We start from the raw sequence: 14266 nt of genomic DNA, 5'->3' as shown, positions 1-14266 counted from the left end.
TAAAATGTAGAATTCTTCTAAATTATTTAATCAATGTTGCAAAACCACAATTGTGATGAGCCAAGTGTGCATCTGATCCATAAATTGAGTCAGGTTAAGTTATTTGAAAGTCATGTGATGGAGAATGTTGGCCAACAGTACCATCTTGTGGCAGAATGCGGTATTGCATATCAAAACCCCCAATACCTGTGGTTTGTTTTCTGTATTAACTTGCATGGCGGGTGCATGGTGGATGCATGGCGGGTGCATGGTGGATGCATGGTGGGTGCATGGCGGATACATGGTGGGTGCATGGTGGGTACATGGCGGGTGCATGGTGGATGCATGGTGGGTGCATGGCGGATGCATGGTGGATGCATGGTGGGTGCATGGCGGATGCATGGTGGATGCATGGTGAATGCATGGTGGATGCATGGCGGGTGCATGGCGGACACCCGGGGGTCATCTCCAAGAATTTCTGTGAGTTAGGGTTGTACAGTATACTACATGTGACTTTATATGCCCAAACACACATCAACAACAACACTGTACATCCTGGTCATTATTTACACACAAAAAACACACAGGAAGCAATACTGTACATATACATGCAAAAGTAAAAAGTACTCACATTGACGCGTTGTAGGTCTGTGGAGTAGCCTGATGGGGGCAGCGAGTGCACAACCAATTCCCTTGCAATTTGACACATTTGGAGCACTTTTAAAAAGGTTCCTGCTCAGTGGCGGTTGCCATAGTGACGCATGTGGATAGGCTCAAACGGGCGACTAAAGTGTATGGAAACAATACTTCTAGATAAGAATAGGCTCAAAGTTTGATTAGGTATTGTGACATCACAAGGGGGCTGCATGGTGGGGGAGTGGTTAGGTACGTCACACAGGCCAGGTTCAATTCTCCACTTGGCCATCTCTGTGTGGAGTTTGCATGTTCTCCCCGTGCATGTGTGGCTTTCTTCCGGGTACTCCGGTTTCCTCCCACATTCCAAAAACATGCTAGGTTAATTGGCCACTCCAAATTGTCCATAGGTATGAATGTGAGTGTGAATGGTTGTTTGTCTATATGTGCCCTGTGATTGGCTGGCCACCAGTACAGCTGGGATAGGCTCCAGCATACCCCAGCGAGTGAGGATACGTGGCACAGAGGATGGATGGACATCACAAGGTTTTTATACGCGATACAGGATCTTTACTTCTGACTGGCCGGTTAGTCGGAAGCTATTTTTAATACATGCAGTAGAAGTATATACACATATATATATATAGTTATATATTAATTCCGCAACCCATGAACTATTTCTATAACTAATTCAATGTGTGACACAAATACTACGTTAAAAACCAGCTTTGTCCATTGAGAATGAATGCAGTGTACGCCCTCGAAGTGTTTTAGCAAGGAAGTCAGGATGTGGCCACTAATAAATCACAAAGACAGATAATCAATAAACCATGACAAAACCAAATGTTTATTCTGGTGTATAGTGTAAAGGGAAGCGTTAAAATATATATATATATATATATATATATATATATATATATATAGAAGACAGGCAAGCATAGGGTAAGTACAATAATATGAAAGTGTTAACCTGATCTAGACGAATACGATATTTTAGTACCTATATTGCTTTCAAGCCATCCAAACAATGACTGGAAGCAACGCTACTGTACCTACTCCCTCCAAAAGACACGTTGGAGATGCCAACAGTGCTCCTTTTAGGACATGTGAGTCAGAGCAGGGTTATGGCAACACGGCCTCGTTCTCTCCAACGACACACAAAGCTTTGATCAGCCCTGCTAGCGTAAGCAGAGGCTTAGCCCGACTCACAAGCATTTATTATTTCAAGGTTTGCGTCGGCATGGTTGGCATTCAGCAAATTTCCTGTGGAAAGTTGTGCCTGATTGCAGGAATGTAAGCATGCGTAGCCGCTAGCATGACTACACTGCATTGTACTGGTGTGGGTGCTGGGTATTTGGGTGCCCATTCGGGGCTACTCCCTGTGTTGCTTATCGCTCCTCCTGCAGAAGCTGAAGCCTGTCCTCGGCAAAGTGAGGCCTGCTGTGTCCGGTATCGATGGCCTCACAGTCGTCTGTGAAAAACACCAGGTCCTGCCAAAGCAATGAAGAGACCAGGTCACGCTGGAGTCAGACCCGGGGCAGATATTCCAGATGCTCTCACCCGATAGCAAATCCTGGTGATGATGGAGTACAAGTTTTGGATTTTCCGCTTGAGCAGCACTATCCTGGGCCGTTCCCTGCAGTACTGGCTGGGGTGGTTGAGAACCACGTACAGGAAGTCACGCAGCTTGGTTGTGACGCAGGAGTTCTACAATGACAAAGCCACGTTGTGTTGTTTGGACTGGCACTAGAAAAGGTCCGCAATGAAAAAAGTTTTCATCCGTTATGTTTACACTGTCATAATTGTGAGATAAAAGGTGGAAATCATGAGATACAGACGAGGATGTGCCAAATGTGGTATGACCAAGGCTTTGGGGAAGAAGGTGGCACATGTGAATTTGGACTTATTTTTCTCTTGTAGTGGCCGAAACAAGCTTTGACCCGCTGGTTTGAGAAAAATGAAGAAAAACACGTTTCTAACATACAACCCCGACCGACATAGTCTATGTCTGATCCTGTTGGAGAGCGGGGCGTGTGGCCTGCAATTCTTTACCCAAACGCCAGGGGCAGCGGTTTCCCGAGCATGAGCAACCACAGTAGTAAACAATGCTAACGGCCTCCAGCGGGAACTCCTGTCGGCCATTTTTAGATCCTATTCATACAGCTGCTCTTACCCCGGGCTCACACTGGACCTGAGGTTACAATGATTTGGTATCTGAGGAGGAGCCGGCTAGCGTAGCTCGAACCAGGACATGTTAGCATGTTTTGTAGAGCATGCTAGCCTTAACTTCGGTTATATCAACGACAAACATCTTTGCTATTCCTATTGTACAAAACGCCACAAAATATGCTGTAAAAGTCATTTTGGTGGGTAGGCGAGATCCCAACCGTATTATATTCTCTGGTATGCTCACTTGCTCCACATAAGGTGTACCTAATGTTGTGACCGGTAACTGTTGGAACTTACATGCACGTCGAGGAAGATGGCGGGCAGGTCTCGTGCACACGCTTTCTAGCAAAACAAGACAAGCCAAATGAAAACAACGTACAGTCCATCGACGACGGGCCGGAAGGAAATGTCTTACCGTGCGATGATAAGTGTGAATCTTATCCAGCAGGGTCATCACTTCTTTGCTGAGGCCGAGTGCCCTTGAGTAACACGTCGGAGGCGCACACTGCGACAGACACACGAAGCTCAAGCACACGATGGTTAATCCCAACTTCATGTTTGTGGTGGTTGAAGTGCTCTGCGTGCCTGTCAGTCTGCGCGCAGGGCTTGCGAAATGGAATCCGTTCACTGAAGTCGTAAAGAGGAGGACTTGAACTTTAAATGATGGAGGGATAGAAAAAAGATAGATGACGTGGACGCATGGCAACACGGAGGGAAACGTTCGGCTACTGCTGCTGTGTTTTGCAGTCCAGTGGAGAAGTGTCACTTGGAGATGAAAGCGTTTACGATGTCGTGCATTTCACCCACGTAAACAGCAGTGTGAACCATTGTTTTAGGGGGGTCCCAAACCAAAGGTTGTTACATAGCAAATGACCTCTTTCCAACCGTGGCAACACATACAAACAGCTACAACTCAGCTTTTATCAAAACGAGCCGTCTTGTGGGCAGTTTGACTAAAATTGATTGAGCAGTCCAGGGACCGTCTACCAATGTGTGTTCAATGACACGTTTTCACGGTTGACAAGCAGCAGTTCGTGTTTTTTTGTGAACTCTGGTGGGATTACATTTTTTTCATCGTTTGCCGATTGTTGTTGGGGCTTGACTGGGAGATGCAGAAGAGGCGAATATGTATATTGAATATATCAAAACTTACATGACATTACAATAAAGCCCCTGGTGGAGCTCTCTTGGTGGGGATCTCCAGTATCCGGCCGTATCCCGTATTTTTTATTTGAAATAAAAGCAATTGAAACAGTTTTAAAAAACACATTTGTTGTTTCTCACTTAGTTTCAAAAATAATAATAATTATGGCTAATTAAATGTGGTGCATCTGTGTGGAGCAATTGGCTGGTGACCCCATTTCACACCCTAGTCTGCTTGAGAAAAGCTCCAGCTCACCCATCACCCCAAAGAGAAGAAGCGGTGTAAAACAAATGGATGGGTGGATGATTAAGGGTGAGGATCAGGTTTGGGATGTTGGAGTGACTAAGCCTTTCTTCAAATTCAGAAAGTTCCGTTTCTTTTTTCTCCTGGGGGAGGGAATACTAACGTGGGACTGAGGTGGATCACGAAAGACAAACAGCCTTTCACCAGTGGCCTGGCAGATCACATCCACGTTGGCCGAGGTCGCTAACGCGTCTTCTTCTTCTGCTGAGCTGTGCAGTGTTTGGTTCCCCGCCTCTGTGTTCCTTTGTTTGGCAGCCTCGCCGTGCTTAAACGGATGCTGCTTTGCGTTCGTAAAGCTGTCCGTCTTCCCTTTTACTGCAACGTCTGTTGGAAGTGGCGGGCCGGAAGAGGGGAGAAGTCTTTCCATCAGGCTTTGCCTCTTTTCCTGGAGTCTGTGAGATCTAGATGACAGAGGAGCTGCTGTTTTAGGGAGTCTTCACATGTGTACCTGGTATACAGTACAGTATGCCTCACGCATCCCGGTGAGGCCAGCCGTGTTTATGAGTACTGGAGGTCGGACCGGGCCTGATGGTGAGCGCTGTGGTTACTCACCTCATGCTTTCCGCACAGCAACTCGGCATGTTTAGCATACTCTTGTGCACAAGGTCCTCCCTCAGTTTGACAGGAAGAAGCAGATTAGACCTGTTCAGAGAGTCATTCATGTCAACTTGATGGCTGTCATGCAAGCCATCAGGTGTAAGAAAACTCTTGATAAAGATATGGATATCACAATAATAATAATAATAACAGACTTTGTCTTCCCTTGACAACAGCAAAACAATCATTTGCCACCTTTGTCGTAATATGTCAGCCTGAAGGCCTTTACAAATGCCGTATGTGGTAAACTGGAACCAAATACAAAAAAGGAAAGCAAAAGAGTTGGGGGGGAAAGAAAAGAAAAACACTGGCATCATTTTCATCCCTTCAGCGGTTTGCACTCGGATCCAAAGGATCTCATGCGTGGGACATTATTCAGCAGTAATTTAATCCCAACTCAACCGGGGCCAGACTTGACTAAATGATGGCTAAAACCATTCATCTCTTCATCTTGGATTTGGGAAAATGACCCTCGTGGAACTGTTCAAACAACATTTATTGTTCCCATGATTCCCATGATTCTTTACTAATGACTTTCTCCGAGACAGATTACTGATCTATCCTCATGACTAAGGCCACACAGCTCTACACAGCTCTCATTAGACAGTACACCACTGTATTTATGAACGTTGGGGCTTATTTCACTCAGTCATTGTTTATACTGTGCAAAGTGACTGGCCCTCACATTGTTATACAATCTATGACGCATACGCTGCAGGGCCATGTGCACGCACAAGTCAACCGAAACCGACTGTAGATGATATGTGTGCACAAGTACACCCCCAGTGTAGAGGCACTTATTAAGCAAGTCAATAGGACATCAGTGATTCACTCCTTACCCAGAAGGCTCCTGCTCTGTGGAGGATGAACCACGGTGCTGCTTGGGGCAGAGGGCGTCAGTGATGCCCAAAAGTTCACTCTCAGGCATTGTGGGCATGAGCAGCCGTAGAAGCTCAAGGAGAATGTCAACAGATATCCGACTCTGTTTGATCAGTTCAGATGCAAACATTAGGTCCTGAGAAAGAAAGAGGACAACACGGTGATTAAATATACCAAGTGAATGAAGCACATCCACATACTGTAGAATTCTATCCATAGGCTTGTGTAAAACCTGATCACAGTTGGAATGAAGTTTCTTGAGCTGTATATGTTCTCTTAAATCTTCCATTGCCTGATTGCTGGTGGTCATCTCCTGCAAGCTGATGTATAACTTTGATTAGTTGGTAGGTGAACACAAAGCCTCCGGTGTTTCCCTGATAGTGACAACCTGCAGGCCCACCTCAGAGCCAGTCTTGCAATGACTTCATCGCACTTATTGAGAGCCTCCTGGAGGATGTATGACATTCTACTCTCCTGCTGCACCCCAAACAGGTTCTCCTTGTTGTCCTCCTCAGCATCTGCATCCTCTGTGTGTGTTTGACTTGACCTACGATCTGATTCTAAGCTGTCCAGCTTTCCAATCTCGTCCTGTAAATGATGTTCTGCTTCCTCCAAGCCCTGGAGCAAAGAAGCAAAAAGGTAATAATCACATTAAAAGTGAGAAGTTCAAGCAATCGACTAAGTACAACATATATGAATAGATTATTTTGGCAAGACATTTGGCCACTATACACCCACTGGACAAAACTTTAGGTATACAGTACATGTGCAAATGTCTGAAAATTGTTTTGCACAAAGTGCATATATCAGAAAATGCTAAAAATGTTCATGTAATGATGTTAGCATGCCAACACCTAGCATGACAGCTCTCAGTGTCTTTATATTCATGAAAATGGCTAATAATGCTACTGTGCTAATGTTGGCATGCTCACAATGCTAACATGCTAATATCGGAATACTAACACTGTATGTCTATCCATTAAATGGCTAAAAATACTACTATTCAAACATTAGCAATTTACCAATGCTAACATTAGCATGCTAACACCTATTATGATAGTGGTGTGTACCCATGAAAATAGAAAAAAAAATCTAGTACGCGAACATTAACATGCTACCAATGCTAATATGTGAACACCAAGCATGATAGCGCAATTTACCAGGAAGGCTAAATGTCCTGAACAAATACTCCGACCACTTTTATTTGTAGAGCTATATGCACAAATGCCTAAAATAGTCCTATCTCGCAGTGTTAAATAATAATTTAAAACATTCCTGGATCCAGACGGTGATCTGGCTCAGCCCTAAATTTAATCAGTTCTTCCGAAGCCCAATTCCGACAATTCTTGGAAACTTCTTCCAAGTCCATACAGAACATTTCAAGTTATTTTGAACACAAACAACCAAACAGATAAACACCGGCAAAAACATAACCTCGCGCTGCGCTTGGCGGCGGGAATGATGAAGTAAAATCCCCCCTACCGCACAGTGCTTCTGGATACTTTGGGCCATTTCTCGTCTGTCCAGACTCTTTGTCTCTCGAAGGTGATGAATGAGAAGGCTGTGCAGCGTGAGCAGTGCTCTGGACGTATCCAACACTCTGGTTCTCCTCTCAGCCTTCTGGCAGTGAATGGCAGCCATCTGCATTGCCAGGCTGTCGGCCTGAGAACGCAAGTAGTCCTCTCTCTCCTTTCTCATCTCCTCCACCACCTGCAGGATGCATTGCAGTATTCATGCCGGATCAAGCACCTCACCATCCATTTATCCATTAATCATACAGTAGTTATGTTTTTCTTCCATTTTCACTTCCTTAAGCCATTTCCATGACTTTTGTCCATACAATATAAATGAATGAAGGTTGCTGACATGTAAAAACAGGGCTGATATATTGAACGCAGTAACAATGACTTTCCCTTATGTGTCGTACCTTGTCTTTAACAATGTTTTCCATCTCACGCTCCTTCTCAAACAGCTTTATCTGCTCTTTGAGCTTTTTGTGCACATGAAATAGGTCAGCCGTGTCTTGTGTTTTCTGACTGGCCTCAGTGGGTTTTCCCTTGAAATGTGGATTTATCTGCAATAAAAAAGAACAGAATGTCCACTATGGAGTTTAGAAATGAATCCAAGCCTGCTGTTCCAGTGTGATTAGAAATGAAAATGCCTACTTGTCTCATAAGTGAGTCATATCACAGCGGGGCACAACCATATCACCATCAAAGCCACTGGGGCTTCAGGGGCAAATTACAGTGAAGCGAATTTATGATGCATGAGGTGGATGTGCTCACCATTTGTCGCTCGCTGTCCTTCCTCCAATTTGAGAGGGATGAGTGGACTTTGGTTCTGGACACGGCGTGGGGCAGCATAAGGCAGCGGTCCATCACAGAAAGACACTTCTGGAACTCCATTTTTATTCTTATCTGCTCGTCATCAGAGAGAGTCAACTGGGATGAGCACAAACATCTGGGAAGAAAACCCGACAGGACTGTTAGGATTAGCAGGACTAACTGGTGTCATTCCATCCTATCCCCACGCTGACCTGAAGAAAGCTCTGCAGTGAGCCCTGAGCTCCCTCTGCTCCTGCAGCTCCTCCTCCATGGCCTTCTGCAGGCTATCCCTGGTAGAGCTGAGGGTGTGTAAGGCTGCTTTGCCTTCCTGATGCAGCCTCTCTTGGCCCTGCAGGAGTGTGCTCCCTCCTTGGCCTGCCTCGGGTTCTACCTGTACCAGGGAGCGCTGCATGCCTGGAGGCAGGAGAGTGAGCAGGGTCTGCGTTGTAGAGGGCTGGATGGCTTTCACCTCTGCCATGGAGCTCTGGATCACACGCATGGTCACCTGGACAAAAGAGCGAGGACGCCCAAATAGTTGTATGTAGCCCTGTGAGTATTTTTCATTGGGTGAGTGTTTATATTGCTACTGCACCTTGCGGATGTCCGCTGCAGCCTCCTCGTCCATGTTATTGATAAGCTCAGCAAATTCCAAGCTACAAGACGTGAGTAGGTCCTGCCAACAGCGCAGCTGCCGGGCTACTTCGATGCTCCCATCTTGATTTTTTGACAGACCAGAGAGGTCCTTCTGTCTCTGCATGTGCACCCTAAGCTGCACAATGTAGGACACCTCATTAATTGCACGTGATTTTATACAACCCCAGTTGCAAATTACATTTATTTCTGAAAGGCGCAAACATTCAATGGATGAAATGTGACCATTTGTCATATCACATCTGCTGAGTTATTGAACCTGTTTTCTTGGGTTATTGCAAACTATTTGCAAGTTTGGCAAATTTGCATATACCCGTAAATATAATTTACAATGAGGCTTGAGTGCAACTGCAGAGACTGCATACCGACACAGTCTTGGACCCGACACAAGAGCTGTTTCTCGGGACCAAAAGGAGGTTTGGTGGAGCTCTCCATTGTAAAGTTGAATTTGGAGTCCTCGGGAATGGCATGCACATTTTAGCTGTGGCATAAAGACAAGAGCCAGCAGTGAATAACGGCGTGTGGTGTTGAGACACCTTTGCCCAAGTCCTTGCCTCTGCTTGCATTAACTAAGGGGTTATCAGAATGAAGCCTGTTAGAATTGCTCTTCGGGAGCATGACCAGACGTTGTAGGGAGATCATACCAAATACTGAAATAATACAAACACTGAACTGACTTGACAGAGAAAATGGATGGAGTTCTACTGTCACATTGCCTGCACTTAGTAAAAGTCCTCGGGAGTGCTAGGGAGGGACCAATCACGGCAGAGTAGGCGTACCTAGAAGAGGACCAAGTCTATTAAATAGACCGTTTTTATCATGTTTAGCTTCTTGTAGTGCAAGCACGGGGTGTGCTAAGAAGCAGAGCTAATATGCCATTCATGTACTGAGTTGTAACAATACGACTGTAAATGTTCCTAACCATGTTAGCGATGAGCTCCCTCCTCTTCTTGATGAGTCCACATCGCAAGGCTCTCTTCTCTTGACCAAGCGCCTCATCCAGTCTCTGCCTCACCGTCATCAGATCCTTTTGGGCCTTCTCTTGGAGCTGATGGAGCTGTTCAGCAGACACACTGCTCCCTCTGGTGGGGAAGACACCAACATGTGATCAACTGAATAGCGTCCATATTTAGCAGCAAATGATTAAATGACAACACGGCAACCTTTTGACATGTGCGAACAAGTTGTCCAGATTGCAGGAGGTGCTGGAGAAGGTGTCGGAAATAAGACCATTGAGGCTGTGGAGGCTGTGCAACAGGAACTTCCTCTGGGCGTGGCGCTCAGCTAGTATATAACGCCAGTTGGCCACGACCACATCCAGCATCTCCTCCAGCTGATCCTGGACACAGAGAAATGTCACATCATGCACTTGCAAAGTAAACAGCGATTTTCAGGTTGGAAGCTGAAGTAAAAGCGTCTGTACCTACTGTCTATGTACCAGAAATCCCAATAAAAAACATTTCAACTACAAATGAAATGTCTCCCACTGGGCATCTTATTATAGGAACAATCAGGTTCCTATAATAATTGCGTTTTTTTAAATTTGAGAGTCTTTCACCAATTTCCCATTCAACAAACACAGTCAATTATTCATGAGCAAGACATATACGGCACGTGACCGTGACTTCACTGGTTGCTCACCTGACACTCCAAGTAGCTGTGCTGAAGAACCTGGGCTATGTCTGTTTCCAACTCGCCCATCTTTGTGGCCTCCTCCAGCTCCTCAGAGAAGATCTTATGAAGCTCCACACGACGCCATTCAATGATCTGCCTCTGGACCTTCGCAGAGGCTTCTTCGTGGCGAACCAACAGGATGCGCTGCAGGTGAGCCTGGCCCAGCTTGTGCAATTTCTCCAGCAGAACACTATACTGGAGGAGCTCCTAAAGGAGTCAACAGGGTCTACATTAAGGGCTACATCTAATAGTAGATTCTGTATATTCACCAGCCCAATAAGCACAAGGAATATTAGGATAGATCAATATTAGGATAGTTAAGCTACACTTTTTATGGCCTTACACAGTGAGCACTAAGGCATTACAGCCAAGTACCAAATTATTATTATAGTTGCAATACGCCACATAACTTGTCTACTCACATATAGGATTTAAAGCGAAAACATGTCTACTCATTATTTTAGGACGACCTGTTGATCTGCACGGTGACACAGCAGCTCAGCCTGGGCCTTCTCTGCAGCTACCCTACAATGCTCCGCTTCCATCTCCTCTCTGGTCTCCAGGTTACACTGGCCTGCAAGCGCAGCCATGCGGACCCCTCGCTCCTCCTTCAGCCGACCCTCCATACCCAGCAGCTGCCCGTGGAGAACACTGAGAAGTCTCTGCTGGGCCTGGGCGCTGACCTGGCCGCGAGACCGCAGGCGGCCCAATAAGATAGACAGCAAGTCCTTATAAATCTGAATCCTCGTGGCCTCCAGGTTGTTGGTGGCGTGCAGCAGCGTGGACATTTCAAGGCTAAAAAAGACAATGCATCGGCATAGATAACATATGTTAATTGTTACACTTTATTTGAATTTGTCATATGAGACATTTAGAAAATATCACCGTAAAAATGTACTTCCTGGAGGAAACCAAAACATGCTTAAGTATTGAAAGATTATTGTTTGCAATCAGCTGCTCACTTTTCCAAAGCCTGGTCCATGTTCTGCGGCTCTTCCAGCACCATGATGTCAACAATCTTGTCCTCAAACGTTGCTTCATCTTTGGCGGTCTCATTCATGTCATAATCTGCATACTCTGGATCTGGATCACCTCTGTTTTTCTGAGAATAAAGTCAAAAATATCATGAAAAGGAAAGTAGCAAATTAGATTAAACTGATGTAAACCATGTATAATGTACATAGCATGACACAATAAAATATTATTTAAATTATTATACAGCGTATTAAATTAAAATATTGTTTCAGGTATTCATCTCGGTTGAACCGTGTTTATTTGTAACAGTAGAACACACATGGTATTACCTTTTGCTGGAGAAGACCCAGTCTGGTTCTGGGACCTACGAGGTTCATGGCCAGAAAGCCAAGCAACAGTAGCACCAAAGTTACAAAAAACCCGCTGACAAATCCAGCAAAGTGCACACCATGATTTGGATGAATCTACAAAACAAAAGAAAAAGAAAATGACATTGCTCACAAGTTTAGAATACATAAACAACATTGTGTAGCACAACTTACTCTGTCGGTGGAATTAACCCTCAATGTTAGATTAGCTGTCAATGGACCATACATGCTGACGTCATTCTGTGGGAAATTGGAGAAAGTGTAGTGTAGAGTAGTGGTGTCCATAATAATAATGCATAAGGTTTGAAAAGTTTAAAACAACTAATCAATAGAACCTACCTGTGATAAATTAGAGAAGGTGAGAAAAGCAGGAAGATCCAGAACTCCGCTTTTATGACTCCTTATTTGAGCGGTATAATTGACAATAATTTGGGATCCTGCTGAAAAGTTCAAATATGTTTTAATATTACTGAAAATAGAAATATTTAAAATGGGACATGTTTAAAAAACAAAACCCAGACATACCAGCGATAGAATCAACGGCAAACATTTGGTATCCTCGTTCCACAACTCTGCCTTCACTTCTTAGAGGCACTATTCCAAATATGGAGTCCCGAATGGCCACCTGAGACAGGTTGGTGCCACCCATGGGACTCAGGTTGTGAATCAGAAGAAAGAATGTCAACTGTGGAGGGTCCGCATCAGCCAAGACCTGGGGGGCAAATGACTGATATATATGAGATATGAGTAAACTCACAACAAGCTTGTCAACACATTTGAAATTGCAGGACGTCGTTAGTAAATATAGTCTGACTCACGGTTTAATTTTACAAACAACATTAAACTAATCACACAGCAACTAACACTCAAAAGTTATATGTCATTTAATATGAAAAAAACAACATTTTAAAGGGTTCCCATAAGTCACTTCATTGGAGGAGAGCATAGAAAGCATAGAAAATAGCGCTGCAGTGCTGCTTATGTCCACCAGAGGAAGCCAGAGGACCTGGAGCCCAAAACAAATAAGAGGGAGCTGACGTCACTGCAGGTCGGACGCAATGCCTTATGGGAAAACTTTAAAAAGTTCTTTTTTTAAACTAATTTAAACAATTCATTGTAGTTCTGCAGTATCTGAGATGTCATAAGATTAGAATTTGGCCATAAATTATCCATACCACTGTGTGAGCATTAGGGTTCAAAATTTAAGAAACACACCCAAATTTATGATATGCTGAATTTGTTGGTTTCTTATTTTGCTAAACTGAAAAAACGTTTGATGCTGATGCTGCTACGCTAAAGTTTGACCTCCTGTGTGCTACTTTGAAACAGCTACAACTACAGTACTTTACCTGTGCACATTTGTGGAACTTGACCCCAAAGGTGGACGGAGGTGGCAAACTCTGAAGCTGCAGAAAGATCCAAGAGTAACCTTCAACGTTCTTTCTTTTGGAAACGTATAACAGACTAAGGAAAACCTTCAATTCCAAATCAACCATTACCTGGGGCAGGCTGCGGCCAGGATTGAACCTGGTTAGCGAGCTTCTGCGCTCTCGAAGGTGTAAAATGGTGGTGATGTGGCTAAATGAGGTGTAAAAAGAGTGCGTCCAAGGGCCGGCAGCAGCAGATGAAGAAACGGGCCTTTTGGAAGAATAAAATTCCATTGTACCTGTGTCACACAAAGAAAAACATGTCACATGCACACATTCGAGGTTCTCTGGTAAATATGAATATAGTAAATATGAATGTTATGAATGTGGAACGCTGGCTTTTTGAACATGGAATTATCCTGTATGTTTTGGCATGAGAAAGAACTTCAACCCAGATGTGCATTGCAGTACTTTTGCCTATATGTTGCACATTGTAAACACTTCCATGGGCTGTACACACAATGTCTATGAAGCTGATGCCATGCTGAGTTCCCTCCAGTATGTTTCGTTTCAAGGAAGCTGGAGTTGATCTGGAAAATGAAAAACAATCCAATAAATGCATTGCAGTGAAATCAGTTGATCGATATTAAGCAAGAAACTATATGAATGAATGGGCTACTTACTGTGTTGTTGGATACAATGGTTGTAGACAGTGTGGAGAACCAGCACGGATACTGACAGATCCCGTTACATGGACTTGGAGGGCCGGTAATAAACCCCCAAACGACGCCCGGCGACTCACCTCGAAAGCCATTAGGACACAAGCTGGACGATGGAGTTGTGGGAGAAAAACACAACACTTGCAGTTTGACTAAAATAACGCAGCATATTGTGATTTTTATCGCCATCAAATGTACCAGAAGCTTTGTTTTGGCTAGCTGGCCACTGCCAGCTCTCACTTGGGAGAGCTGCTAGCCAACAACTTGTATTGTCGTGAAAAAAACTAAATTAATCCTTTCACATTTTTAAAAGAACGAGATACGTCCAAAGAGTAATGCGCCCATTTCAAATCTATTGCTTTTTCCGCAAGTATTTCCAAAAGTTGGGAACTTTGGGAAATGACAAAGTTTTGGAAAAGATCGAGTGCAGTTTCTATTTCCGGATGAGGTTTTCAAATTTAAAAAACACACCGATAAAATAGTT

General features: G+C 44.3%; 2 protein-coding genes across 3 annotated transcripts; both read right to left on the bottom strand.

Moving 5' to 3' along the window:
* Positions 1–299: 299 nt before the first annotated feature.
* LOC131106346 (cytokine-like protein 1) lies at positions 300–3339 on the bottom strand. Its single transcript, XM_058055306.1, has 4 exons — positions 3197–3339; positions 3079–3123; positions 2173–2319; positions 300–2102 (listed from the first exon to the last, which is right to left on the bottom strand). Exons 1-4 carry the CDS (start codon positions 3335–3337, stop codon positions 2001–2003), a joined length of 435 nt encoding a protein of 144 aa, XP_057911289.1. The 5' UTR covers positions 3338–3339; the 3' UTR covers positions 300–2000.
* Positions 3340–4227: 888 nt separating this feature from the next.
* Positions 4228–14229, bottom strand: LOC131106344 (limbin-like). 2 transcript variants are annotated; one of them, XM_058055303.1, is made up of 23 exons: positions 13747–14229; positions 13584–13653; positions 13196–13362; positions 13046–13102; positions 12222–12408; positions 12036–12133; positions 11871–11936; positions 11658–11792; positions 11316–11455; positions 10824–11148; positions 10321–10560; positions 9843–10018; positions 9602–9761; positions 8621–8797; positions 8241–8533; positions 7990–8164; positions 7632–7778; positions 7187–7414; positions 6105–6322; positions 5937–6024; positions 5665–5840; positions 4781–4870; positions 4228–4629 (listed from the first exon to the last, which is right to left on the bottom strand). In XM_058055303.1, exons 1-23 carry the CDS (start codon positions 13969–13971, stop codon positions 4245–4247), a joined length of 4023 nt encoding a protein of 1340 aa, XP_057911286.1. In that variant the 5' UTR covers positions 13972–14229; the 3' UTR covers positions 4228–4244. The 2 variants fall into 2 exon arrangements, with proteins under 2 accessions (XP_057911286.1, XP_057911285.1); XM_058055302.1 differs by having other exon boundaries at positions 12036–12136; positions 13747–14228.
* Between the last annotated feature and the right edge of the window lie 37 nt (positions 14230–14266).

This window comes from Doryrhamphus excisus, chromosome 18 (genome assembly GCF_030265055.1).
Source record: "Doryrhamphus excisus isolate RoL2022-K1 chromosome 18, RoL_Dexc_1.0, whole genome shotgun sequence".
NCBI lineage: Eukaryota > Metazoa > Chordata > Actinopteri > Syngnathiformes > Syngnathidae > Doryrhamphus > Doryrhamphus excisus.
Note: the sequence above shows the minus strand (reverse complement) of the source record. Positions and strands in the feature narration are given on the sequence as shown.